The following is a 27982-nucleotide window of genomic DNA, read 5'->3' as shown; positions in this document are numbered from 1 at the left end:
ATGATTACTTTAGAAGCCAAACCGAGGATGATGAGAAACTCCACTCAGGTTTCACACTTCACACTCGCTGCCTACTCTGACACAGGGATGTTTAAATACTTGCTGTTTCTCATGATCCTGTTTTATTATCTTGTGATTGTTGGGGCCAACGTCCTGCTGGTTGTGGTGATCTGTGTGAACAGGAGCTTACATGAACCTATGTACCTTTTCCTGTGCAGCCTGTTTGTGAATGAGCTGTATGGTAGTACAGGACTGTTTCCTTTCCTGCTGCTTCAGATCCTCTCTGACACTCACACTGTTCCTGCTCCCTGCTGCTTCCTGCAGGTCTTCTCTGTTTACTCGTACGTTTGCATTGAGTTTTCAAACTTAGCTGTCATGTCCTATGACAGATATCTGGCCATCTGCTGTCCTCTGCAGTATAACACCAGGATGACTATTGGAAAGGTTTTCGTGCTTGTTGCTGTAACATGGTTGTACTCTTTTCTTACTATTGTTATTTTGATTTCACTTATTGCTCCTTTACAGCTGTGTGGGGACGTCATTGATAAGGTTTACTGTGTAAACTACTCCATCGTCAAACTGGCCTGCTCCGACACCACAGTCAACAACATCTATGGACTTATCGTCACTTTTCTCACAGTGTTTGGTCCTCTAGTTTTAATTCTTTTCACTTACATGAGGATCCTTAAAGTTTGTCTCTCTGGCTCCAAACAGACCAGACAGAAAGCCGTCAGCACCTGCACACCTCACCTGGCCTCCCTCCTCAACTTCTGCTTTGGTGTTTGCTTTGAAATATTACAGAGCAGGTTCGACATGAAAAGTGTTCACAGTGTGCTACAAATAGTTTTATCGTTGTACTTCCTGACGTGCCAGCCGCTCTTTAACGCTGTGATGTACGGACTGAACATTTCCAAAATCCGCAGCATGTGTAAAAGCCTGTTGTTCCACTCTGCTGTAAAGTGTATGAGGATGACGGGAAGGACAAAGTGAATAGATGAAGTGTGACTCCAGTGACGACACTGATGATGTCTGCTGTTAACTGTGTGTATGAAAAGGTAGAACATCAAACAGTGAAGTCTGGAGTACGATGACGTATGTGAAACAGAGGTGCCAGGTACTAAAGTGTGTGTACTCAACATCAGAATCAGACCGCTGAAACTGGATGTAGACTTTAAAGGACGATTGAGGGTTTATTCTGTGTTCTTGTTGTCAATGAGCCCCGTGTGCAGAGTGGATGGTGTCCCTGCAGTCCACCTTTAACCAAGACACTTCCTGTTAAGCTAATAAACCCTTGGAAACATTTGTGAAGGTTTAAATTTAGAGGTGTTCCAAAGCCGAGCAGCTGAGTCCCGGCTGTCCCGAGCCTTTTCTGACTTTCATGACTAAATCTTTTCATGAGAAGTGAGTTACAAACTGCTGCGACTGTTTCTCTCAGAGAGTTTCTCTCTTTTCTTTACTGTTCACTTCTAAACTGGTCACTAAAGATCTAAAGAGATACTCTTGAATCAAAACGTTGGCAAAGTCACTGTGAACCCCCCCAGAGGCCGCTGGTGTCGGGAAAGTTGCATCACTGTCCCTCAGGTCAAAGGTCACCTCAGCCCGTCAACATGTTTGTCCCTGAGGCGTCTCCACATCAGCAACACTTTCCACTAATGAACCCTCAGAGCCGCTGACCTGTGAGACCAATCAGCCTGAGCAGACCTCAGCTCTGGTTCCCCTGGTCCACAGAGGGCTGAGCACCATAACGACCCCCCAGACCGCTCAGTGGCAGCAAACCTCAGGACGGACCCCCACTGAGCGATGACGTCGGGGCAAACGCCTGAAGGAAGTTTACAGTTTCCTGAAACTTCTAGAAACGTCTTCGTCCTCTGGCAGCAAAGACAAACGATTGCTGAGTGTAAAGCTGAATTAGTACCTGATGCACCAGGTGGACAGCTGCCCCACAGCGCAGGTTTGAGTGACAGCTCTCTGATAATGTGACCGCATCACATCCTGCTGTAGTTAAATAGACTAAATCTGTTTCCTGTGTTTCAAATGACACTATCAGTGCTGTAACTGTTAAATAAAGCTTTAATACGGTACGCAGCACTTCCTGCCACGCTGGTAATGTACAGTTTATCACAGTAATAACCTCAATAACTGCACAGAGAAAGCAAATTCTACATCTTTAACAGTTTGCTCTGAAATGGTAACAAGCAGAGCACACAGTGTTTCTGTGGTGCTCCATGGATGAGCTCATCATGGCTCCCACTAACATAATGAATGAATTTAGTCTTCCTTTACATGTCCCATGAACAGTTACCTTCCACGTCCTCTAAACTGTCTATAACTGACAAGCAGCCTCAGGCCTTACACATTCTGTATATTAGCAACTATAAATTAGAAAAACATTGGATATTAATACACAAAACATGAGGATTTCATATTTAAAGACCGTGGTTATGTCAAACCAACACAAAAATATGAAGCTATTTCTTCTGCCGAGTCATTCAGAGATGTTCTGTCGCTGAAAATAGACTGTGGCAGACACATCATCACATAAAATACAACATTTAAAACACTGAATACAAAAATGGTGGCTGACAATTTCATTCAGTCAGTGTTTCTCTCTCCAGCTCCAGGTCACAGCAGTGTTTCTCTCAGACTGTTTCCAGAAAGAGCAGCTCAGAACAAACTCTTTCATTCAGACACCAAAGATTCAGGAATTCAACATGAAGGGTCAGGGTCCATGTTGGGTTGGGGGGGTGCACACCAAACAGCAACCAAAATAATAACTGACTACAGTGCTGACAATAGAAATATGACTAATACTGATCAATATGACTAATATTATTATATCAATATGGATCCGTGAGACCTTTTATGACTCTGTTGTGGCATCAGCCATCTTATATGGCGTGGTCTGCTGGGGGGGGCAGCATCATAGCTGTGGACAGGCTCATCAAGAAGGCCAGCTCGGTCCTGGGTCTCCCCCCCGACCCAGTGGAGGTGGTGGGAGAACTATCATCCGTGGGATGGAACCCCACATGGTGTTGTCAGAACTGCTGGTGAGGAATTTACAGTGAGTCTCATTAATCAAGATAACTGCTAATGATCTCTGATAATTATTTCAGATTTAACCAAAAACTCCAGCGTGTAAGTGGTTCCCCGTGTGAGGCAGTGTGCTGTTCACAATATTGATTTTCAGCATCATTTGGTTGATACCAAAGGTTTTGATAAAACTCTTAAAAGTCTTAACATTCAACATCACTAGTCTGCCCCAGAAGTCTGCTCTGATTTGCTTTGCTGAAATGTAGGACTGTTATAATTCAGGTTTAGGCTACATGTAGTTAAAAACAGTCGGTATGTGGTGGGGCTTCCCCCCAGTTCGATATCATCATGATACTGACATTTTTGAGGAACGTAAGCAGTATTACCTTTTGATATCATGACTAATTGTGATTTTTGCTTACTTCTTTAACACAGACCGTGGGAAAGGGTTGAATCATATCGCACATGAGGAGCATTCTTGAATTCTTTATTTTGAATTCCTAATTGAAGAGTTCGGTCCCGACCTGCTCGATATAAAAAGTGCCTTGAATAACGTTTGTGATCAACTGATGCTACATAAATGAAGTTTGTTTGATTGATTGACTTCTGTCTGAGACTGTGTATGATGAGACATATTTATAGAACTAAGGACATTACATGTCAGTCAGTCTTTGATTTTGGCAGCAGCTGTGCTGAATAGCGAAATAAATGAATGTGCATGTACAGTAGGATGAATAATCAAATCATTTAGCTGACCCAGTTCATCAAACTGGTGCCTAAAGGTGTTAGGGTTAGGGTAGACTGTGTGTCCTGGTCCTGTTCACGTGCTGCAGGACCAGGTTTTTCTATTGGGACCAGCTTCAACTCCATCATTTAAATGTGTTGCACTGTTCCACTGAGCAGTGTTATGATTGCTTTACAAGCTTAAATGAGGATGAAGATTAACTCTACTCAGGTTTTGTATTTCACACTGAGTGCCTACTCTGACACAGGGATGTTTAAATACTTATATTTTATTATCATGGTGTTTTTATATACTTTGATTGTTGGGGCCAACGTCCTGCTGGTTGTGGTGATCTGTGTGAACAGGAGCTTACATGAACCTATGTACCTTTTCCTGTGCAGCCTGTTTGTGAATGAGCTGTATGGTAGTACAGGACTGTTTCCTTTGCTGCTGCTTCAGATCCTCTCTGACACTCACACTGTTCCTGCTCCCTGCTGCTTCCTGCAGGTCTTCTGCTTGTACAGTTATGGCTCTGCAGAGTTTTGCAACTTGGCCGTCATGTCCTATGACAGATATCTGGCCATCTGCTGTCCTCTGCAGTACAACTCCAGGATGACTATTAGGAGAATCGCCACATTTATTGCTTTAACATGGTTGTACGCTTTTCTTACAGTTGCTGGCACGACATCCTTAAGTTCCTCTTTACAGCTGTGTGGGGACGTCATTGATAAGGTTTACTGTGATAACTACTCCATCGTCAAACTGTCCTGCTCCGACACCACAGTCAACAACATCTATGGACTTATCGTCACTTTTCTCACAGTGTTTGGTCCTCTAGTTTTAATTCTTTTCACTTACATAAGGATCCTTAAAGTTTGTCTCTCTGGCTCCAAACAGACCAGACAGAAAGCCGTCAGCACCTGCACACCTCACCTGGCCTCCCTCCTCAACTTCTCCTTTGGTGTTTGCTTTGAAATATTACAGAGCAGGTTCGACATGAAAAGTGTTCACAGTGTGCTACAAATAGTTTTATCGTTGTACTACCTGACGTGCCAGCCGCTCTTTAACGCTGTGATGTACGGACTGAACATTTCCAAAATCCGCAGCATGTGTAAAAGCCTGTTGTTCCACTCTGCTGTAAAGTGTATGAGGATGACGGGAAGGACAAAGTGAATAGATGAAGTGTGACTCCAGTGACGACACTGATGATGTCTGCTGTTAACTGTGTGTATGAAAAGGTAGAACATCAAACAGTGAAGTCTGTGCTTGATACTGAAAATACCCCAACAAGTATGAGCTATGTTCTTGTTGTACACAAAGTGCATCAGAATCAGAGTCATAATTATCTTCATCGGCCAAAGATGTGAACACGTACATACATATAAAGGTTTATATGTAAAAAGCAACTCTGACTAAAGACGTGAGGACGACTGTAGTGCAATGTTGCAGAGATCAAAGGAATGACTATGGGATGGTTATGTATCCATTAAATACATGATATATGATGGATATGACAGCATTTGAGGATAATAACATGTTCAAATAAACTGTCTATAAACTGTAAAACACAGGTCAGTCATGTCTGAGTCTGCTTTGTTGGGGACTATTTTCTCTGGCGGATGGATCCACTTTTGTTGCTGTTATGAGGAACCGAACTGGCTGGACCCACAATACAGACAGACACTGACGATGGAAGGAGACTGGCAAGTTTATTAGCAACTGGGCAGGAGGTAGAAGGCTGGAGGTGCAGGCTGGTGGAGACGAGGGAACCGGGCCGGAGGGGAGACCAGGAGGGAGCAGGCTGGAGACCTGGGGAAGCAATCGGAGAGGGAGACAGGACCGGGACAAGGGATAGATGCAAAAGCTAACGCTTGGAAATCAGGAGACAAAGAGCCGTAAGTTACCATACGGGAACGGACAGTCTGGCAGTGAGGGGGAGGGTGAACTGGGCTTACAAAGACTGGGGAGGAGTAGGTGGCTGGATTGCTGATGACGAACAGGTGTGTGATTATTGCAGGTGTGTGGATAGATGACCGGGAGTAACCCTCCTGACGGGGGGAGACAAAACACACAAGAGGGAGAGAGACAGCAGGATCATAACAGTTGCTGTGGTTAGACTGTGGAAGTTGAACTGAGTCCAAATGAAGTGCAGTGTGTGTTGATGCTGAGCTCAGTCCTCTGGAGCACCAACACATGTCGGGGTTGTTAACCCTTTAAAGCCTGGACCATGAAATAACTGCCAGAAAATTCTAATTTTTTGAAACTGAACCTTCTGACAAATTACACAAAAACAAAATATTTTTTAAGTTTAAAGTTTTAATTTGTATCATTTTTGCTACATCCGGCATTTTTGTTCAATTTATTGGTCACTTTGTTTATTAGAAACAAAAACATATAAAGCACTGATGATGTAGAGGTGTATGTATCCAACACGATACACGAGGCGTTAAAGGGATGAAGATCATTAATACTTATATTGATTAATGGGACTAAGTCCCATTAAGCAATTTCAACTGATTCAGTCTCATAAAATACTAAACTATCAATTTAGTATGATTAATAATTAATTTAGTGACTAAAACCAAAGTGAGCACATTGACGGCCAGCTGAAGGATCTCAGAGTTCTTGACAGAGTAACATTAAAGAAGACAGCATGTGGATCAACTCATTTATTAACACATGAAGTCAACTAACTGTGACTAGCTAACACACAATAGGGAGAGTGTGTGTCCACACAGAGGAATATAACATGGAGGACCATAAAAGGTGTTCACTCCCTACAAAGTGGTCCCCAGACCCCCTGGTGTGGGTCAGACCCCCTGGTGTGGGTCAGACCCCCTGGTGTGGGTCAGACCCCCTGGTGTGGGCCAGACCCCCTGGTGTGGGCCAGACCCCCTGGTGAGTGGGCCAGACCCCCTGGTGTGGGTCAGACCCCCTGGTGTGGGTCAGACCCTCTGGTGAGTGGGTCAGACCCCCTGGTGAGTGGGTCAGACCCCCTGGTGTGGGCCAGACCCCCTGGTGAGTGGGTCAGACCCCCTGGTGTGGGTCAGACCCCCTGGTGTGGGTCAGACCCTCTGGTGAGTGGGTCAGACCCCCTGGTGAGTGGGTCAGACCCCCTGGTGTGGGCCAGACCCCCTGGTGTGGGTCAGACCCCCTGGTGTGGGTCAGACCCTCTGGTGAGTGGGTCAGACCCCCTGGTGAGTGGGTCAGACCCCCTGGTGTGGGCCAGACCCCCTGGTGAGTGGGTCAGACCCCCTGGTGTGGGTCAGACCCCCTGGTGTGGGTCAGACCCTCTGGTGAGTGGGTCAGACCCCCTGGTGAGTGGGTCAGACCCCCTGGTGTGGGCCAGACCCCCTGGTGTGGGTCAGACCCCCTGGTGTGGGTCAGACCCTCTGGTGAGTGGGTCAGACCCCCTGGTGAGTGGGTCAGACCCCCTGGTGTGGGCCAGACCCCCTGGTGAGTGGGTCAGACCCCCTGGTGTGGGCCAGACCCCCTGGTGAGTGGGCCAGACCCCCTGGTGAGTGGGTCAGACCCCCTGGTGTGGGCCAGACCCCCTGGTGTGGGTCAGACCCCCTGGTGAGTGGGTCAGACCCCCTGGTGTGGGTCAGACCCCCTGGTGTGGGCCAGACCCCCTGGTGAGTGGGTCAGACCCCCTGGTGTGGGTCAGACCCCCTGGTGTGGGCCAGACCCCCTGGTGAGTGGGTCAGACCCCCTGGTGTGGGTCAGACCCCCTGGTGTGGGTCAGACCCTCTGGTGAGTGGGTCAGACCCCCTGGTGAGTGGGTCAGACCCCCTGGTGTGGGCCAGACCCCCTGGTGTGGGCCAGACCCCCTGGTGAGTGGGTCAGACCCCCTGGTGAGTGGGTCAGACCCCCTGGTGTGGGCCAGACCCCCTGGTGAGTGGGTCAGACCCCCTGGTGTGGGTCAGACCCCCTGGTGTGGGTCAGACCCTCTGGTGAGTGGGTCAGACCCCCTGGTGAGTGGGTCAGACCCCCTGGTGTGGGCCAGACCCCCTGGTGTGGGCCAGACCCCCTGGTGAGTGGGTCAGACCCCCTGGTGTGGGTCAGACCCTCTGGTGAGTGGGTCAGACCCCCTGGTGTGGGTCAGACCCCCTGGTGTGGGTCAGACCCCCTGGTGTGGGTCAGACCCCCTGGTGTGGGCCAGACCCTCTGGTGAGTGGGTCAGACCCCCTGGTGTGGGCCAGACCCTCTGGTGAGTGGGTCAGACCCCCTGGTGTGGGCCAGACCCTCTGGTGAGTGGGTCAGACCCCCTGGTGTGGGTCAGACCCCCTGGTGTGGGCCAGACCCTCTGGTGAGTGGGTCAGACCCCCTGGTGTGGGTCAGACCCCCTGGTGTGGGCCAGACCCTCTGGTGTGGGTCAGACCCCCTGGTGTGGGTCAGACCCTCTGGTGTGGGTCAGACCCCCTGGTGTGGGCCAGACCCCCTGGTGTGGGTCAGACCCCCCAGCTAAGTGCTGTAGCTGGTCTTAGCTCGGTCTCTATGGTAACTGCTTGTGTGAGTGTGTGTTGAAGGTTCGGACAGGATGGTTCGTCTGCACACAGACCCTGTGTCCGTCCAGAATAAAGTAAAGTTGACCTTTGACGTGTCCCTGCTGGTCTGAGGGTCTGTGGACACAGCAGGGACACGTGTTCATGTGGAAAAGATGTTCTAAAGTGCATTTTGCCTCCTTTAATGAATAAATAGCGTAATCGTATCTGAGCTTACGTGTTAAGTCACGTGCTTTGGTTGTATTCAGATCTCTGTTTTACTGCAGTTCTGATGTGTCACAGTGTCGCTAACTGGAATCAGATAGAATATATCCAGGCTAGTTCAGCAGCTCTCAGACTCAGTGAACCTCCTTCCCGTTCCCACTGAATGTCCTTTTCCCAGCACCTCCCAAACTCTTCCCACAGCTGTCAAAGGAAAAGTTTCTCATCTCTATGCACACAAACAGTTTTTAAAGATTCCACTTAAGGTCCAAGACGACTTAGTTATGATGCCGAAGCGTCAGAGGAGATGGTGAGAGAGGACAAATGTAATAAACAGATTTAATGTCTGAGTAAAAGATTCATCAGGATGCAAAACTCATAGCAGAGAAAGAGAAAGTGAAGAGAAGAGAAATAAGAGCAGGTGAACTCTTCATTTGATCACTTTATTACTTTAGATCATCACTGAGCCTTTGTTTCATACAGAAGATTAAAACAAGATGGGAAAGTTCAACAAACCAAAGAGCTTCACCTTCCAACTGTTTGTCGTCTTGTGTGACATGAAGCTTTGGGACCCTTGAATGCAGCACGTGAGCTGAAGAAGTCTCTGCTGCTGACACCAGTGAGCTGAAGGCTCCACTTTGTTTCCTCTCGTTACTCAACAAACATGTTGGATGATCTAAACGTCCCGACAGAAGTCAGAAGCAGACTTTTACACACGGTACGTATTCTGGACAGGCTGAGGCCGTACATTAAAGGGCTGAAGAGCGGCTGGCATGTGAGGAAATACAGTGACAAGAAGATTCGTAGCAGAGGGGGGACGCTGCTCATGTTGAACCTGCTCTGCAGGATTTCAAAGGAAACCCCAAAGCAGAAGTTGAGGAGGGAGGCCAGGTGAGGAGTGCAGGTGCTCAGAGCCTTCAGTCTGGTCTGCTTAGAGCCAGAAAAACACACTTTGAGAATCTGCATGTAAGTGTAGAAGATGACGGACACTGAAACATAGACCACGAGAGAAGCAGCGACCAGTTCATAGATGTTGTTGACGGAGGTGTCGTGGCAGGCCAGCTTAATGATGGAGTGGTTGTCACAGTACACTTTGTTGATGATGTTCCCACAGAGCTGCAGAGAGGCAGCCAGGGAGGTCGTGACAAAAACAACAGAAAAGGGAAGCAGCCATATGACAGCAATCAGCACGGTGACCTTTTTAGATGTCATCCTAGTGTTGTACTGCAGGGGACAGCAGATGGCCACATATCTGTCATAGGACATGACGGCCAAGTTAGTAAATTCTACATTTCCATACAAATACACAGAGAAGATCTGCAGGAAGCAGCAGGGAGCAGGAACAGTGTGAGTGTCAGAGAGGATCTGAAGCAGCAGGAAAGGAAACAGTCCTGTACTACCATACAGCTCATTCACAAACAGGCTGCACAGGAAAAGGTACATAGGTTCATGTAAGCTCCTGTTCACACAGATCACCACAACCAGCAGGACGTTGGCCCCAACAATCACAAGATAATAAAACAGGATCATGAGAAACAGCAAGTATTTAAAGAGCCCCGTGTCAGAGTAGGCAGCGAGTGTGAAGTGTGAAGCCTGTGAGGAGTTTCTCATGAGTGTGAAACAGGAGGAAGAAAGAGAAGAACACCAGTGTTACATGTTAAATGCCCACATTCATCACAGCGAGCAGCTGAAGCATCGACACAAACAGTCCAGCCGAAGACTTCATGTGTTCAGATCCCTCCTGACTGAAGTCACTCTGCTCCACCTTCTTAAAGCCTCAGCAGCAGCCTGACGTCACTGGTATGAGTCATCATCATCATCATCATCATCATCATCATCATCAGCATCATCATCATCAGCATCATCAGACTGTATTCATATGAACCAGGATATGAGAAAAGACTTCAGACTGGGCCACTACACACTGACACACTGACTAACTAACACACACACACACACTATAGACCTCCACTACACACTGACACACTGACTAACTAACACACACACACACACACTATAGACCTCCACTACACACTGACACACTGACTAACTAGCACACACACACTATAGACCTCCACTACACACTGACACACTGACTAACTAGCACACACACACTATAGACCTCCACTACACACTAACACACTGACTAACTAGCACACACACACTATAGACCTCCACTACACACTGACACACTGACTAACTAACACACACACACACACTATAGACCTCCACTACACACTGACACACTGACTAACTAACACACACACACTATAGACCTCCACTACACACTGACACACTGACTAACTAACACACACACACACACTATAGACCTCCACTACACACTGACACACTAACTAACTAGCACACACACACTATAGACCTCCACTACACACTGACACACTGACTAACTAACACACACACACACACTATAGACCTCCACTACACACTGACACACTGACTAACTAACACACACACACACTATAGACCTCCACTACACACTGACACACTGACTAACTAACACACACACACTATAGACCTCCACTACACACTGACACACTGACTAACTAGTACACACACACACTATAGACCTCCACTACACACTGACACACTGACTAACTAGTACATACACACTATAGACCTCCACTACACACTGACACACTGACTAACTAACACACACACACACACTATAGACCTCCACTACACACTGACACACTGACTAACTAGCACACACACACTATAGACCTCCACTACACACTGACACACTAACTAACTAGCACACACACACTATAGACCTCCACTACACACTGACACACTGACTAACTAACACACACACACACACTATCGACCTCCACTACACACTGACACACTGACTAACTAACACACACACACACACTATCGACCTCCACTACACACTGACACACTGACTAACTAACACACACACACTATAGACCTCCACTACACACTGACACACTGACTAACTAGTACACACACACACTATAGACCTCCACTACACACTGACACACTGACTAACTAGTACATACACACTATAGACCTCCACTACACACTGACACACTGACTAACTAACACACACACACTATAGACCTCCACTACACACTGACACACTGACTAACTAGTACATACACACTATAGACCTCCACTACACACTGACACACTGACTAACTAGCACACACACACTATAGACCTCCACTACACACTGACACACTGACTAACTAGCACACACACACTATAGACCTCCACTACACACTGACACACTGACTAACTAGCACACACACACACTATAGACCTCCACTACACACTAACACACTGACTAACTAGCACACACACACTATAGACCTCCACTACACACTGACACACTGACTAACTAACACACACACACACACTATAGACCTCCACTACACACTGACACACTGACTAACTAACACACACACACACACTATAGACCTCCACTACACACTGACACACTGACTAACTAACACACACACACACACTATAGACCTCCACTACACACTGACACACTGACTAACTAGTACATACACACTATAGACCTCCACTACACACTGACACACTGACTAACTAACACACACACACACTATAGACCTCCACTACACACTGACACACTGACTAACTAGTACATACACACTATAGACCTCCACTACACACTGACACACTGACTAACTAACACACACACACACTATAGACCTCCACTACACACTGACACACTGACTAACTAACACACACACACTATAGACCTCCACTACACACTGACACACTGACTAACTAGCACACACACACTATAGACCTCCACTACACACTGACACACTGACTAACTAGCACACACACACACACTATAGACCTCCACTACACACTAACACACTGACTAACTAGCACACACACACACACACACTATAGACCTCCACTACACACTGACACACTGACTAACTAGCACACACACACTATAGACCTCCACTACACACTGACACACTGACTAACTAACACACACACACTATAGACCTCCACTACACACTGACACACTGACTAACTAGCACACACACACTATAGACCTCCACTACACACTGACACACTGACTAACTAGCACACACACACTATAGACCTCCACTACACACTGACACACTGACTAACTAACACACACACACACTATAGACCTCCACTACACACTGACACACTGACTAACTAACACACACACACACTATAGACCTCCACTACACACTGACACACTGACTAACTAACACACACACACACACTATAGACCTCCACTACACACTGACACACTGACTAACTAGCACACACACACACACTATAGACCTCCACTACACACTAACACACTGACTAACTAGCACACACACACACACACACACTATAGACCTCCACTACACACTGACACACTGACTAACTAGCACACACACACTATAGACCTCCACTACACACTAACACACTGACTAACTAACACACACACACTATAGACCTCCACTACACACTGACACACTGACTAACTAGCACACACACACTATAGACCTCCACTACACACTGACACACTGACTAACTAGCACACACACACTATAGACCTCCACTACACACTGACACACTGACTAACTAGCACACACACACACACACTATAGACCTCCACTACACACTAACACACTGACTAACTAACACACACACACTATAGACCTCCACTACACACTAACACACTGACTAACTAGCACACACACACTATAGACCTCCACTACACACTAACACACTGACTAACTAGCACACACACACACACACACACACACACACACTATAGACCTCCACTACACACTGACTAACTAGCACACACACACTATAGACCTCCACTACACACTAACACACTGACTAACTAACACACACACACTATAGACCTCCACTACACACTGACACACTGACTAACTAGCACACACACACTATAGACCTCCACTACACACTGACACACTGACTAACTAACACACACACACACTATAGACCTCCACTACACACTGACACACTGACTAACTAACACACACACACACTATAGACCTCCACTACACACTGACTAACTAGCACACACACACACACACACACTATAGACCTCCACTACACACTGACTAACTAGCACACACACACACACACACTATAGACCTCCACTACACACTAACACACTGACTGACTAACTAGCACACACACACTATAGACCTCCACTACACACTGACACACTGACTAACTAGCACACACACACACTATAGACCTCCACTACACACTGACACACTGACTAACTAGCACACACACACACACACACTATAGACCTCCACTACACACTGACACACTGACTAACTAGCACACACACACTATAGACCTCCACTACACACTGACACACTGACTAACTAACACACACACACTATAGACCTCCACTACACACTGACACACTGACTAACTAACACACACACACTATAGACCTCCACTACACACTAACACACTGACTAACTAGCACACACACACTATAGACCTCCACTACACACTAACACACTGACTAACTAGCACACACACACTATAGACCTCCACTACACACTAACACACTGACTAACTAGCACACACACACACTATAGACCTCCACTACACACTGACACATTGACTAACTAGCACACACACACTATAGACCTCCACTACACAGACACATTGACTAACTAGCACACACACACTATAGACCTCCACTACACACTGACACACTGACTAACTAACACACACACACTATAGACCTCCACTACACACTGACACACTGACTAACTAACACACACACACTATAGACCTCCACTACACACTGACACACTGACTAACTAGCACACACACACTATAGACCTCCACTACACACTAACACACTGACTAACTAGCACACACACACTATAGACCTCCACTACACACTAACACACTGACTAACTAGCACACACACACTATAGACCTCCACTACACACTAACACACTGACTAACTAGCACACACACACACACTATAGACCTCCACTACACACTGACACATTGACTAACTAGCACACACACACTATAGACCTCCACTACACAGACACATTGACTAACTAGCACACACACACTATAGACCTCCACTACACACTGACACACTGACTAACTAACACACACACACACTATAGACCTCCACTACACACTGACACACTGACTAACTAACACACACACACTATAGACCTCCACTACACACTGACACACTGACTAACTAGCACACACACACTATAGACCTCCACTACACACTGACACACTGACTAACTAACACACACACACTATAGACCTCCACTACACACTGACACACTGACTAACTAACACACACACACTATAGACCTCCACTACACACTAACACACTGACTAACTAGCACACACACACTATAGACCTCCACTACACACTAACACACTGACTAACTAGCACACACACACTATAGACCTCCACTACACACTAACACACTGACTAACTAGCACACACACACACTATAGACCTCCACTACACACTGACACATTGACTAACTAGCACACACACACTATAGACCTCCACTACACAGACACATTGACTAACTAGCACACACACACTATAGACCTCCACTACACACTGACACACTGACTAACTAACACACACACACTATAGACCTCCACTACACACTGACACACTGACTAACTAACACACACACACTATAGACCTCCACTACACACTGACACATTGACTAACTAGCACACACACACTATAGACCTCCACTACACACTGACACACTGAGGATCTGGAGCTCAGAGGTCAACGGACCCCTCTGAAAATGGCTCTGCTAGTTCTTCCCTCCCCAACATGGAGGTTTTCTACCGTTCGTAATGCAATTTAATGACGTGACGACTTCAAGAATGAAGTCTGAGCCTCTTCTGAAAAAAGAATGAATCTTCTGTCTGATATAGTTTTTTATCTTAGATCAGTTTAAACAGGAACATGCTAACATGCTAACATGCTAACAACACCTCCCATGGGGGGTGGGGGGATGTTGAGTGTTAAAGCACTCTTTAACTCCATGAAACTCAAAAATATGCAATTATGACCATTTCATAGAAACATGACATATTTTAAAGATATGGACGCTAATGAAAAGTCTGTCACTGCAATCTCTGATGTCCTTTTAAAAATCTGTACGTGTCCTCTACAGATTACCCTGGTTACCCTGGTTACCCTGGTTACCCTGTGCTGTACTAACACTAACACTAACACTAATACTAAAATGTTCCCGTCCCCTGACAGTGAAGGTTTGTGGCCTCCTCTACTCTGTGGCTCCCCCCTTTGAAAGAAGCTGTATATATATATATATGTAGATATATATGTAGATATATAGATATAAACTATAGACATATTTGAGAGGAAAGCGCAGTAAAGAAGTCTGGAGGGAAAACACAATATCCCATAATAATATGCACACATGGTGCAGAACATGGAGACAGTGTCTCCATCGACTGTTTTTATTGTCACTCTAACTTTCTGTGTTTCACTCTGACGTCATCGTGGAGCAGATTTATGAAATCACACCTTTACAACCACACACACGTTTTTAATGTCTCAACATTGAAATCTGTCAGACGACGTTACATCGTTTTATCGAAGACAAGACTTTTACATATGATGCGGATTTTGGACATATTTACACCGTACAGTAACGGATTGAACAGCGGCTGACAGGTCAGCCAGTACAATGACAAACCGATTCTCAAGATAGTGGGAAGATTGTTCATGTCGAACCTGCTCTGTAATATCTCAAAGCTGGCCCCGACGGAGAAGTTGAGGAGGGAGGCCAGGTGAGGAGTGCAGGTGCTGACGGCTTTCTGTCGGCTCTGCCTGGAGCCGCGGAGACAAACTTTCAGGATCTTTATGTAAGTGTAAAGAATCAGGACGAGCGGACCAAACACTGAGAGTGAAGAAATGAAGAGTCCGTAGATGTTGTTGGTTGAGGTGTCGTCACAGGCCAGTTTGACGATGGAGTAGTTATCACAGTAAACTTTCTCAATCACCTTCCCACAGAGCTGCAACGAGCTGCTCAGACACGTCATCACCAGGCAGAGCAGTAACGGGCAGAACCACGTCAGAGCGACCAGGGAGGCGATTTTATTAGCCGTCATCCTAGTGTTGTACTGCAGGGGACAGCAGATGGCCACATATCTGTCATAGGACATGACGGCTAAGTTCAAGTATTCTACACCTCCGTAGCAGTATAAAACAAAGTTCTGCAGGAAGCAGCAGGGAGCAGGAACAGTGTGAGTGTCAGAGAGGATCTGAAGCAGCAGCAAAGGAAACAGTCCTGTACTACCATACAGCTCATTCACAAACAGGCTGCACAGGAAAAGGTACATAGGTTCATGTAAGCTCCTGTTCACACAGATCACCACAACCAGCAGGACGTTGGCCCCAACAATCACAAGATAATAAAACAGGATCATGAGAAACAGCAAGTATTTAAAGAGCCCCGTGTCAGAGTAGGCAGCGAGTGTGAAGTGTGAAGCCTGTGAGGAGTTTCTCATCATCCTCCTGTGACTCCCTGAACAAACTAACAGCACTGTGACATGTTTCAGTCCGAGTTCAGCCTGATACAGTCCTCCTCATCCCCCGTCTGCTGTCACACTTCAGCAGGAAGGAACAGAAAGCTGCTGCAGTCAGTGTGAGCCCCCCCACACACACCTGAGCTCCTGCTCCTCTTCACCTCTTCAGGTGTTTTCATATCAAATCAAACACTGACTGAATATAATCCAACCACTAACAACTGTTAAGGACCGAGTTAGAGCGACCTCGTTCATCTACCTGATGTCTGATTCAAAAACACACACTCAGTTATGGAGTCACTTCGAGACACAAAGTGCTTCTGAATCTGTCCTCATTTAAAGAGAGGAGGGCGTGGCCACAGTGACGTCACCTGTTGGTTTGTGAACCGCTATTTCGTAGCCTGAAGTTTGGCTTTACAGGCATCAGGATTGGTCAGGTTCAGTCAGGACCCTCCTCTGATTGGTCCGGTTCAGTCAGGACCCTCCTCTGGTTGGTCAGGTTCAGTCAGGACCCTCCTCTGGTTGGTCAGGTTCAGTCAGGACCCTCCTCTGGTTGGTCCGGTTCAGTCAGGACCCTCCTCTGGTTGGTCAGGTTCAGTCAGGACCCTCCTCTGGTTGGTCAGGTTCAGACAGGACCCTCCTCTGATTGGTCAGGTTCAGTCAGGACCCTCCTCTGATTGGTCAGGTTCAGACAGGACCCTCCTCTGGTTGGTCAGGTTCAGTCAGGACCCTCCTCTGGTTGGTCAGGTTCAGTCAGGACCCTCCTCTGGTTGGTCAGGTTCAGTCAGGACCCTCCTCTGGTTGGTCAGGTTCAGTCAGGACCCTCCTCATGTTGGTCAGGTTCAGTCAGGACCCTCCTCTGGTTGGTCAGGTTCAGACAGGACCCTCCTCTGGTTGGTCAGGTTCAGTCAGGACCCTCCTCTGGTTGGTCAGGTTCAGTCAGGACCCTCCTCTGGTTGGTCAGGTTCAGTCAGGACCCTCCTCTGGTTGGTCAGGTTCAGTCAGGACCCTCCTCATGTTGGTCAGGTTCAGTCAGGACCCTCCTCTGGTTGGTCAGGTTCAGACAGGACCCTCCTCTGGTTGGTCAGGTTCAGTCAGGACCCTCCTCTGATTGGTCAGGTTCAGACAGGACCCTTTAGACAGGTAAGGTAAGTGTGAAGGCTCCTGGCTAGCATGGCTGCTGTTAGCCCGGCCTGTCTGATCTGATAGAACCTCAACGTCTTCTTTCTTTGGGACAAACGTCACAACAGCCTTTCATGGTTCACTGTTTCTCAGCTTCCACCTCACTCAGAGATACGCTGAAGTTCTGTGATGTCACTGATTAATTATGCACAAACACACATCTTCGGCCGGCGGTCCGGACCGCGCACACCGCCGCCATCAGGGGCCCGCAGGGAAAACCAGAGCTTCATTAAAACGGAGTCAGAGGAGGGAGGGAAGCATCAGACTGAAACACACCTCCTGTGCGTGTGTGACCATGAACAGCTCTGTGTCGGCGCCTCCCGTCACCTTCACCATCTACGGCTCCTTTGCTCTCTCCAAGTTTGCGCTCGTCGTTTGCATCCTGGTGCTCTACCTCTCCGGCCTGTGTGTCAGCCTTTTCCTGGTTCTGGTTGTTTGCGTCGAGTCTCGGCTTCACAGGCCGATGTACTTCCTGCTGGCCCACCTGGCTCTGAGCGGCGTGATGGGCAGCTCGTCTGTGTGTCCCATCATCACCAGACACCTGCTGGCGAGCAGGCAGCAGGTGTCTCTCCGCCAGTGTCTGACTCAGGTGTTTTTCAGCAACGTGTACGGCGGCTGTGTGTTCTGTATCTTAGCGCTGATGGCCTTCGACCGCTACGTCTCCATCTGTAAGCCCCTGCTGTACCACTCCATCATGACGCCGGCCAGGGTCAAACTGATGCTGGCGGCGGTTTATTTCACCCTCAGCTCGTCCTCGGCCGTCCAGGTGTACCTGACGTCCAGACTCAGCCTGTGCAGACACACGGTGGACAAACTCTTCTGCGACAGTTTGGTGATTTCAGAGCTGTCCTGTGAAAAGACGGCGGTGATCAGCGTGTTCGGCCTGGTCTGCGCCGTCTGTGTCATTGTTCTGCCCTGTTTCCTCGTCATCCTCTCATACGTCCACATTTTCACTGTGGTTCTGAAAACCTCAAAGGAGTCTCGGAGGAAAGCGCTGCAGACCTGCACCCCTCACTTAGTCACCTTCATCAATTTCTCCGCCGCGTCCTTTTTTGGGTTCATTTACAACCGCGTGAGCCACCAGGTCCCACCGGCAGTGAACATTTTAACGTTCATGAACTTCTTTGTCATCCCTCCTCTGCTGCATCCCATCATTTACGGCATTAAAATGCGAGAGATTCGGCAAAGCATGAACAGAATGATAAAAGGCAAAACCATTCGGCTGTGACGCTGATGTAAGCGGGGGGTCGGACCAACAACAGTCGCTCTGAACTAATCAATGCTCCACTCTTCACGCTCTGGTGGATTGTTCTGTAACTTTCCCGACCTAACTATTGATTATTGGCTGTCTGTTGTATGTAGGTGTGTGTACGGGGGGAGCTACAAATGAGTTCCTCCTCGGGGGTGAATAAAGTGTGAATGTGAACGAAGAATCAAAAAGGTTTCACTCTTTATGGTGAAACTTTAACTACAAAACCAAACTAAAAACTGTTCTGATGATATTCGAGTCTCCGGCCAACACAGCAGCGCTGAGTGATAATAATAACGATCAACTATTGATCATTTATTGATCACTTCCATTCATCACAATAGAAACAGCTGCTGCCTGTGATCATCAGCTCTGATCATGTGTCCTTTTCCCTCCAAGAATAAAATGTTGAATATGTCCTCAGATTATTGTCTTCATCGTGTCAGACAGTTTCAGCTGGTGGGGTCAAAGGTTGAGAAGAGGGGGGTTAAATCTAAACCTTATATTAATGTTTCCTCTGTATTCAGTGGATCTTATCAGTTTCACATGAAACATGGTCACATTGAGCTCTGCTGTTTCTAGAACAAGAAGGATTTGTATTATTGATAAATCTGGTGATTCTTGTTAATCTGATGTCCATGACAGTGACCTTTAGATTCATCAAACCTGAGCAGCTGACGAGTCATCTTTAGTTCAAACAGTAAAAGTTATGGATGTGACACTGTTTAACTGTCCGTCTCCATCCTGGTGGGATTACTGTGATGAGCTCAGTCGTTCTCACAGGCTCACAGAAAATATGTTTCATGTTTCACTCTAAAAATCCTTCAGGTGAAACAACCTGACATGAAAATGGCTCTTTGGGTGACTCACGTCCAAACTGAGGCCAAAATCTGTGACATGTTCATATGTACGACCATTAAGGTCACAGCAAGTGTGACAAACAACCAGCAGCTATTGATGTTGATTTTATAATTTAATATATTTTACACATTGATAAGTTCAAGGCCTGTAGGTGTGTTTCTGTTTCTAACTGTTCTCAGAGGAACCACAGAGGACCGTGTGACTTTAAGGCCCAAACAGGCTCACAGACTTTAAACCACTTCCTGTTTTCAGCCATAACGGCTTACTGGAGGAAAAAGGTTTTTGGGGACTTGATGTGTCTGATGGTGGAGACTGTGGTGGATGGACTCACTGGACTCACTGTGTTCACTGGGCTTACTGGGCTCACTGGGTTCACTGGGCTCACTGGGCTCACTGGGCTGGGCTCACTGTGTTCACTGGGCTGGGCTCACTGTGTTTCACTGGGCTCACTGGGCTCACTGGGCTCACTGTTCACTGGGTTCACTGGGCTCACTGGGCTCACTGGGTTCACTGGGCTCACTGGGCTCACTGTGTTTCACTGGGCTCACTGGGCTCACTGGGCTCACTGTTCACTGGGCTCACTGGGCTCACTGGGCTGGGCTCACTGTGTTCACTGGGCTGGGCTCACTGTGTTTCACTGGGCTCACTGGGCTCACTGGGCTCACTGTTCACTGGGTTCACTGGGTTCACTGGGCTCACTGGGCTCACTGGGCTGGGCTCACTGTGTTCACTGGGCTCACTGTGTTCACTGGGTTCACTGGGTTCACTGGGCTCACTGGGCTCACTGGGCTGGGCTCACTGTGTTCACTGTGTTCACTGGGTTCACTGGGTTCACTGTGTTCACTGGGCTCACTGGGCTCACTGTGTTGACTGGGTTCACCTCACAACAGGTGTTAGATTCACGTACTTATTGGTCCACAACCATCTCCTTTATTATCTGATGTGACAGCTGTGACCATCAGGAAGTCAGCGGACTGATGGTGACGGCGCGTGTCCATAGCAACGGTTCGTTATACAGAAATAACGCCGTAATCGACCAATCAGAATGGAGCATTTAGCAGGGCCGTGTGGTTATATGGCAGTAAGTTATTTAACTTTAAATTTGATTCACATTTTTAGATTTTCCAAATGCGCCCCCGTCATTGAATCTGGGGCCCGTCTGCTGACCCCCGGGGGTTATTTGAGGCGGCCTGGACAGCAGGAGGGGGGGTCATGTGGTTAAACGTGTAGATGAGACTGAAATGAGGTCAGCAAGTGTATCTTTCCTCATAATGGACACAGTGACGAGGAAGAAAGGACCAACAGAGCTGCTCACCGGGGGGCCGCCTGCTGTCAGCAGTAACCATGGCGACGGCTGCGTCCTCCCATGATTCCCGGTGATACAGACTGTGCTAATTAGCCTGTTAGCCTCCAGAGTGTCCACGCAGATGCCTCTGGGGTCTGTTATAGATGGAAACAGCTTCTACTCTGCCGGGGCTCATTACTGAGAAACAACACGGCAACAACATGACGACATCACACATCAGAGTCCGGGACGCCCCCCCGTGTCCACCACACACCACAGCACAGACCATCAAACCTTTGACCCTCTGAGCTCTGTGATCTTCATGTCCCTAAAATGTGTCCAACCTCAGCTAGAAGGTTCCAGAAGTCAGTAAAGCAGAATGAGTGAGAAAAGACTTCAGACATGTTGATCATCAGAGGAGACTAAAGAAAGACAGAGAACATGTTGATCCAGAACAACAGGAACACTATAGACCTCCACTACACACTGACACACTGACTAACTAACACACACACTATAGACCTCCACTACACACTGACTAACTAGCACACACACACTATAGACCTCCACTACACACTGACACACTGACTAACTAACACACACACACACTATAGACCTCCACTACACACTGACACACTGACTAACTAACACACACACTATAGACCTCCACTACACACTGACACACTGACTAACTAACACACACACACTATAGACCTCCACTACACACTAACACACTGACTAACTAACACACACACACTATAGACCTCCACTACACACTGACACACTGACTAACTAACACACACACACACTATAGACCTCCACTACACACTAACACACTGACTAACTAACACACACACTATAGACCTCCACTACACACTGACACACTGACTAACTAACACAAACACACACTATAGACCTCCACTACACACTGACACACTGACTAACTAACACACACACTATAGACCTCCACTACACACTGACACACTGACTAACTAACACACACACACTATAGACCTCCACTACACACTGACACACTGACTAACTAACACACACACACACACACTATAGACCTCCACTACACACTGACACACTGACTAACTAACACACACACACACTATAGACCTCCACTACACACTAACACACTGACTAACTAACACACACACACACACTATAGACCTCCACTACACACTAACACACTGACTAACTAACACACACACACACTATAGACCTCCACTACACACTGACACACTGACTAACTAACACACACACACACTATAGACCTCCACTACACACTGACACACTAACTAACACACACACACTATAGACCTCCACTACACACTGACACACTGACTAACTAACACACACACACACACTATAGACCTCCACTACACACTGACACACTGACTAACTAACACACACACACACTATAGACCTCCACTACACACTGACACACTGACTAACTAACACACACACTATAGACCTCCACTACACACTGACACACTGACTAACTAACACACACACACTATAGACCTCCACTACACACTGACACACTGACTAACTAACACACACACACACTATAGACCTCCACTACACACTAACACACTGACTAACTAGCACACACACACACTATAGACCTCCACTACACACTGACACACTAACTAACACACACACACTATAGACCTCCACTACACACTAACACACTGACTAACTAACACACACACACACTATAGACCTCCACTACACACTGACACACTAACTAACACACACACACTATAGACCTCCACTACACACTAACACACTGACTAACTAACACACACACACACTATAGACCTCCACTACACACTGACACACTGACTAACTAACACACACACACACACTATAGACCTCCACTACACACTGACACACTAACTAACACACACACACACACACTATAGACCTCCACTACACACTGACACACTGAGGATCTGGAGCTCAGAGGTCAAGGTCAGGTCTGTCTGACTGACTGTCTGACTGACTGTCTGACTGACTGACTGACTGACTGTCTGACTGTCTGTCTGACTGACTGTCTGACTGTCTGACTGTCTGACTGTCTGACTGTCTGTCTGACTGACTGACTGACTGACTGACTGACTGTCTGACTGACTGTCTGACTGTCTGTCTGACTGTCTGACTGACTGACTGACTGACTGTCTGACTGTCTGACTGACTGTCTGACTGACTGACTGACTGACTGACTGACTGACTGTCTGACTGTCTGTCTGACTGACTGTCTGACTGACTGACTGACTGACTGACTGTCTGACTGTCTGTCTGACTGACTGTCTGTCTGACTGACTGACTGACTGACTGACTGTCTGACTGTCTGTCTGACTGACTGTCTGACTGTCTGACTGTCTGTCTGTCTGACTGACTGACTGACTGACTGTCTGACTGACTGTCTGACTGTCTGTCTGACTGTCTGACTGACTGACTGACTGACTGACTGTCTGACTGTCTGACTGACTGTCTGACTGACTGACTGACTGACTGTCTGACTGTCTGACTGACTGACTGTCTGACTGACTGACTGACTGACTGACTGACTGTCTGACTGTCTGTCTGACTGACTGTCTGTCTGACTGACTGACTGACTGACTGTCTGACTGACTGTCTGACTGACTGACTGACTGACTGTCTGTCTGACTGACTGTCTGACTGACTGACTGTCTGACTGACTGTCTGACTGACTGTCTGTCTGTCTGACTGTCTGACTGTCTGTCTGACTGACTGTCTGACTGACTGACTGTCTGACTGACTGACTGACTGACTGTCTGTCTGACTGACTGTCTGACTGACTGACTGACTGACTGACTGACTGACTGTCTGTCTGACTGACTGTCTGTCTGACTGACTGTCTGACTGACTGTGTGTCTGACTGACTGACTGACTGACTGACTGACTGTCTGACCCCTGGTTCCTGCTGAAGGAGTGAATCCTTACCGACGCCTCACAGATTTGTAGTTTTCTTTGCTAACATGTTGGTTTGGCACCAATAAGAACTCTGAGCCTCCTTCCTGGTTCATTGTTCCTGAAGTTAAACTGGGTTCGTGCTTCAGCGCTCCGTTCACGCCGTCACATGAGGAGGCTAAAGGAGTGTCCCAGGTGACACCAGGTCGGACACTTCTGCACTCTTGTGGTCGCCTCCAGGTGCGGGTCATGTGATCATTGTTGATGTGTTCATGTTATTACTGTTTTAATGTGAAGCTGATGGTGTCCCACCTGTCGCCCTCACACCTTCCGACAGGTAACCCTCTGGGCGGGACTCTCTGTGCAGCCAATGGCGGCGTGGAGCAGAGTGTATTAAAGAGTCAGCGCTCAGCGGGGACGGAGGGATGGACAGAGGAGAGTCAGCAGCTGAGATCATCCACCTGCAGACGGGACACGTTAATGACGAAGCTTCAAACACCAACGAGTAAAAGCTGCCGACTTCAGGTGGAGCTGTAAGAGCAGGGGAGGGGGTCGCTCCCCCTCAACGGGCTTCACTCGTTTTCAGCTGCAGCGATCTGGCCCGGTCTGTCCCGGTCTGTCCCGGCCTGTCCCGGTCTATCCCGGCCTGTCCCAGCCTGTCCCGGCCTGTCCCGGCCTGTCCCGGCCTGTCCCGGCCTGTTGTTTCAAAGCTTTTTAAACAGGAACTGATTGTGAAAGCAGCTCTGAAACGAGACTCAAACCTTCGTCTCTGCTCACAAAGAACTCTTAAACTGTCGAACTGTTAAACTGTCGAACTGTCAAACTGTCGAACTGTCAAACTGTCAAACTGTTAAACTGTTAAACTGTCGAACTGTCGAACTGTCGAACTGTCTAACTGTTGAACTGTCGAACTGTTCAACTGTCAAACTGTCTGACTGTTAAACTGTCAAACTGTCAGACTGTTAAACTGTCGAACTGTTAAACTGTCGAACTGTTAAACTGTCAAACTGTTAAACTGTCTGACTGTCAAACTGTCTGACTGTTAAACTGTTAAACTGTTAAACTGTCAAACTGTTAAACTGTCGAACTGCCGAACTGTCTGACTGTTGAACTGTCAAACTGTCTGACTGTCAAACTGTTAAACTGTTAAACTGTCAAACTGTTAAACTGTCGAACTGCCGAACTGTCTGACTGTTAAACTGTCAAACTGTCTGACTGTCAAACTGTTAAACTGTTAAACTGTCAAACTGTTAAACTGTCGAACTGCCGAACTGTCTGACTGTTGAACTGTCTAACTGTAGAGGTTACTGGTGTGGATCCAGAGGCTTTGAGTGTCAGACAGGTTTAGCCTGTCGCTCTCTTCATGTATTTCCTTCTTTTACTGACTTATTGGTACATTTTGCTCCTGGTGTCTTTTATTTTTCATACTTGTGTCATTGATTGTATTTTCATATTGATCATAGTTGTTACTTTGCTTTTTTGTTCCCTCTGAGCTGCAGTGTGTCTGACAGCTGCAGTGTGTCTGCAGTGTGTCTGACAGCTGCAGTGTCTGACAGCTGCAGTGTGTCTGCAGCGTGTCTGACAGTTGCAGTGTGTCTGACAGTTGCAGTGTGTCTGACAGCTGCAGTGTGTCTGACAGTTGCAGTGTGTCTGACAGCTACAGTTCATACAGTTGGACCTTCACTGTAACCCAGTGCTGAGGCTGCTGCTCTGGTCTCTGGATCCTGGTTCCCTCGTGTCAAAGTGTGTTTGAAGGCGCTGAAACACACGTGAGTAACCTGAATGTTACACGGTGCTTTTAGAGCTCTTCCGTCAGGATGGATGAGGTTCAGCTCAGGTGTGTTACGGCCTGGTGAGAAGTTCAGGCCTGAAGGTTAAACCAGGACATCAGAGTGGCTTTTACGTGTCTGCAATGCGTCCTGAAGGAGGCAGTTTGTCTCCGGCGTGATCCCAACCTGCCGCCTGATGGTTTTGTTGATGGTTTCTGAAACAGCTGAAGTCCAGAGATGATCTGATGATCAGCTGCTCAGAGGTGAGATGGTTGAAGGTTTAATATGAGAGCAGACAGATGTTTTCAGTCAGAGACAGATTCAGGTAGATCTACTGTTTGTGTGTTTCTGTGGACGTGATGGAGGGTTCTTCATCAGAGGCTCCTCACAGGTCTGAGGTCATTATGAAGGTCACCTGGTTCAGTGCTGAGATCAATCTTTCCCACGAAGATGATAAAGATCTCACTGAAAATATTCAGTTTATATTTTTTATCATGAAACCAAACAGTCTGGAACCTTTAACAAACAGTTTTGTCTCTCTGCTCTCAGGTGGATCAGACAGAAACCCTGGACGAGGAGGTTCTGAGAAGAGGGAAGGATGGAGAACGTCTCCTCTCACAAACTCTTCATCCTGAACGGCTTCAGTGAGCTGGGAGCGCTGAGGCCCGTCCTCTTCCTCCCTTTCTTCATCATGTTGGCTGTGTCTCTGCTGGCCAACTCCCTGCTGCTGTACGTCATCATTTCACAGAGAAGCCTCCACTCACCCATGTGCATCCTCATCGCCGGCATGGCGGTCGTCGACCTGAGCCTCCCGCTGTTCTTCGTCCCCAACATGCTGCTGAGCTTCCTGTTTGACTGGAGGGGAATCTCTCTGATTGCCTGCCTGGTTCAGATGCACTTCATTCACTTTGTGGGAGCCTTTCAGTCCACATTACTGGTGTGGATGGCTCTGGACCGCTACTTTGCCATCTGCACACCACTTTACTACCACGACCGCATGGCTTTACCCAAATTCCTCAAGTTTGTGATTCCAGTTTTGATCAGAAACTTCCTCCTGAACACACTCATGGTGAGTCTGGCGGGAAAGTTGACGTTCTGCGTCGGCAGCGTGATGAACCACTGTTTCTGTGAGCACATGGCCTTGGTGGAGCTGGCCTGTGGAAGCACCACCATCAACAACCTGGTTGGTCTGCTCACCGCCTTCCTCATCCCTGTGGCCGACTTCTTCTTCATCGCTGCCTCTTACGTGGTCATTTTCAGCTCTGTGCTCAGGTCCGGCAGAGTAGGGGTCAAAGCTCTTCACACCTGCATCACCCACATCGTGGTCATGGCCGTCAGCCTGACCATCGCACTAGTTGCTTTCCTGTCGTATCGGATCAGAAACGGTCTTCCTGCAGCCATACGGGTCTTCTTCAGCACCATGTATCTGCTGTTTCCGAGCTGCTTCAACCCGATCATCTACGGCATCAGAACCACGGAGATCCGACAGCACATCCTGAAGACCCTGATGTGTGGTCGACCATCACTGTTCCTGAACAAACAGGGCACAGAAGGACCAGAGGACACAATCAGTAACGATGATTATTAAAGCTGCAGTAGTCAGTTTATCTTTGGTGTCAC

At 47.6% G+C, this 27982-nt stretch overlaps 6 protein-coding genes and 1 pseudogene across 6 annotated transcripts in view; 5 read left to right on the top strand and 2 right to left on the bottom strand.

The window, feature by feature from the left end:
• LOC139200054 (olfactory receptor 10J5-like) lies at positions 1 to 3051 on the top strand. The gene is made up of 2 exons (XM_070829283.1): positions 1 to 954; positions 2884 to 3051. Exons 1-2 carry the CDS (start codon positions 1 to 3, stop codon positions 3049 to 3051), a joined length of 1122 nt encoding a protein of 373 aa, XP_070685384.1.
• Positions 3052 to 3937: 886 nt separating this feature from the next.
• LOC139200053 (olfactory receptor 2G6-like) lies at positions 3938 to 8222 on the top strand (annotated as a pseudogene).
• An 889-nt stretch (positions 8223 to 9111) lies between these two features.
• Positions 9112 to 10071, bottom strand: LOC139200051 (olfactory receptor 10A6-like). Its single transcript, XM_070829282.1, has one exon. It carries the CDS (start codon positions 10069 to 10071, stop codon positions 9112 to 9114), a length of 960 nt encoding a protein of 319 aa, XP_070685383.1.
• Positions 10072 to 16122: 6051 nt separating this feature from the next.
• On the bottom strand, positions 16123 to 17055 carry LOC139200050 (olfactory receptor-like protein OLF3). The gene has a single exon (XM_070829280.1). It carries the CDS (start codon positions 17053 to 17055, stop codon positions 16123 to 16125), a length of 933 nt encoding a protein of 310 aa, XP_070685381.1.
• Positions 17056 to 18547: 1492 nt separating this feature from the next.
• LOC139200049 (olfactory receptor 2F1-like) lies at positions 18548 to 19480 on the top strand. Its single transcript, XM_070829279.1, has one exon. The coding sequence runs from the start codon at positions 18548 to 18550 to the stop codon at positions 19478 to 19480; it is 933 nt and encodes a 310-aa protein (XP_070685380.1).
• A 2511-nt stretch (positions 19481 to 21991) lies between these two features.
• Positions 21992 to 27982, top strand: part of lrch3 (leucine-rich repeats and calponin homology (CH) domain containing 3) — a 63208-nt gene continuing 57217 nt past the window's right edge. The window contains exon 1 of the mRNA XM_070829489.1: positions 21992 to 22003. The gene's annotated coding sequence lies outside the window, so the exon portion shown is untranslated. The remainder of the gene's footprint in view (positions 22004 to 27982) is intronic.
• LOC139200047 (olfactory receptor 52K1-like) lies at positions 26961 to 27950 on the top strand. The gene has a single exon (XM_070829277.1). The coding sequence runs from the start codon at positions 26961 to 26963 to the stop codon at positions 27948 to 27950; it is 990 nt and encodes a 329-aa protein (XP_070685378.1).

Source organism: Pempheris klunzingeri, chromosome 4 (assembly GCF_042242105.1).
Source record: "Pempheris klunzingeri isolate RE-2024b chromosome 4, fPemKlu1.hap1, whole genome shotgun sequence".
Lineage (NCBI taxonomy): Eukaryota > Metazoa > Chordata > Actinopteri > Acropomatiformes > Pempheridae > Pempheris > Pempheris klunzingeri.
Note: the sequence above shows the minus strand (reverse complement) of the source record. Positions and strands in the feature narration are given on the sequence as shown.

Excerpts from the sequence above, each read along its gene's own strand:
- LOC139200050 (XM_070829280.1), bottom strand. The coding sequence starts at position 17,055 with ATGATGAGAAACTCCTCACAGGCTTCACACTTCACACTCGCTGCCTAC.
- LOC139200054 (XM_070829283.1), top strand. The coding sequence starts at position 1 with ATGATTACTTTAGAAGCCAAACCGAGGATGATGAGAAACTCCACTCAG. Across the intron at positions 955-2,883 it reads GCCTGTTGTTCCACTCTGCT|CCATCTTATATGGCGTGGTC; the intron begins GTAAAGTGTATG and ends TTGTGGCATCAG.
- LOC139200047 (XM_070829277.1), top strand. The coding sequence starts at position 26,961 with ATGGAGAACGTCTCCTCTCACAAACTCTTCATCCTGAACGGCTTCAGT.
- LOC139200049 (XM_070829279.1), top strand. The coding sequence starts at position 18,548 with ATGAACAGCTCTGTGTCGGCGCCTCCCGTCACCTTCACCATCTACGGC.
- LOC139200051 (XM_070829282.1), bottom strand. The coding sequence starts at position 10,071 with ATGAGAAACTCCTCACAGGCTTCACACTTCACACTCGCTGCCTACTCT.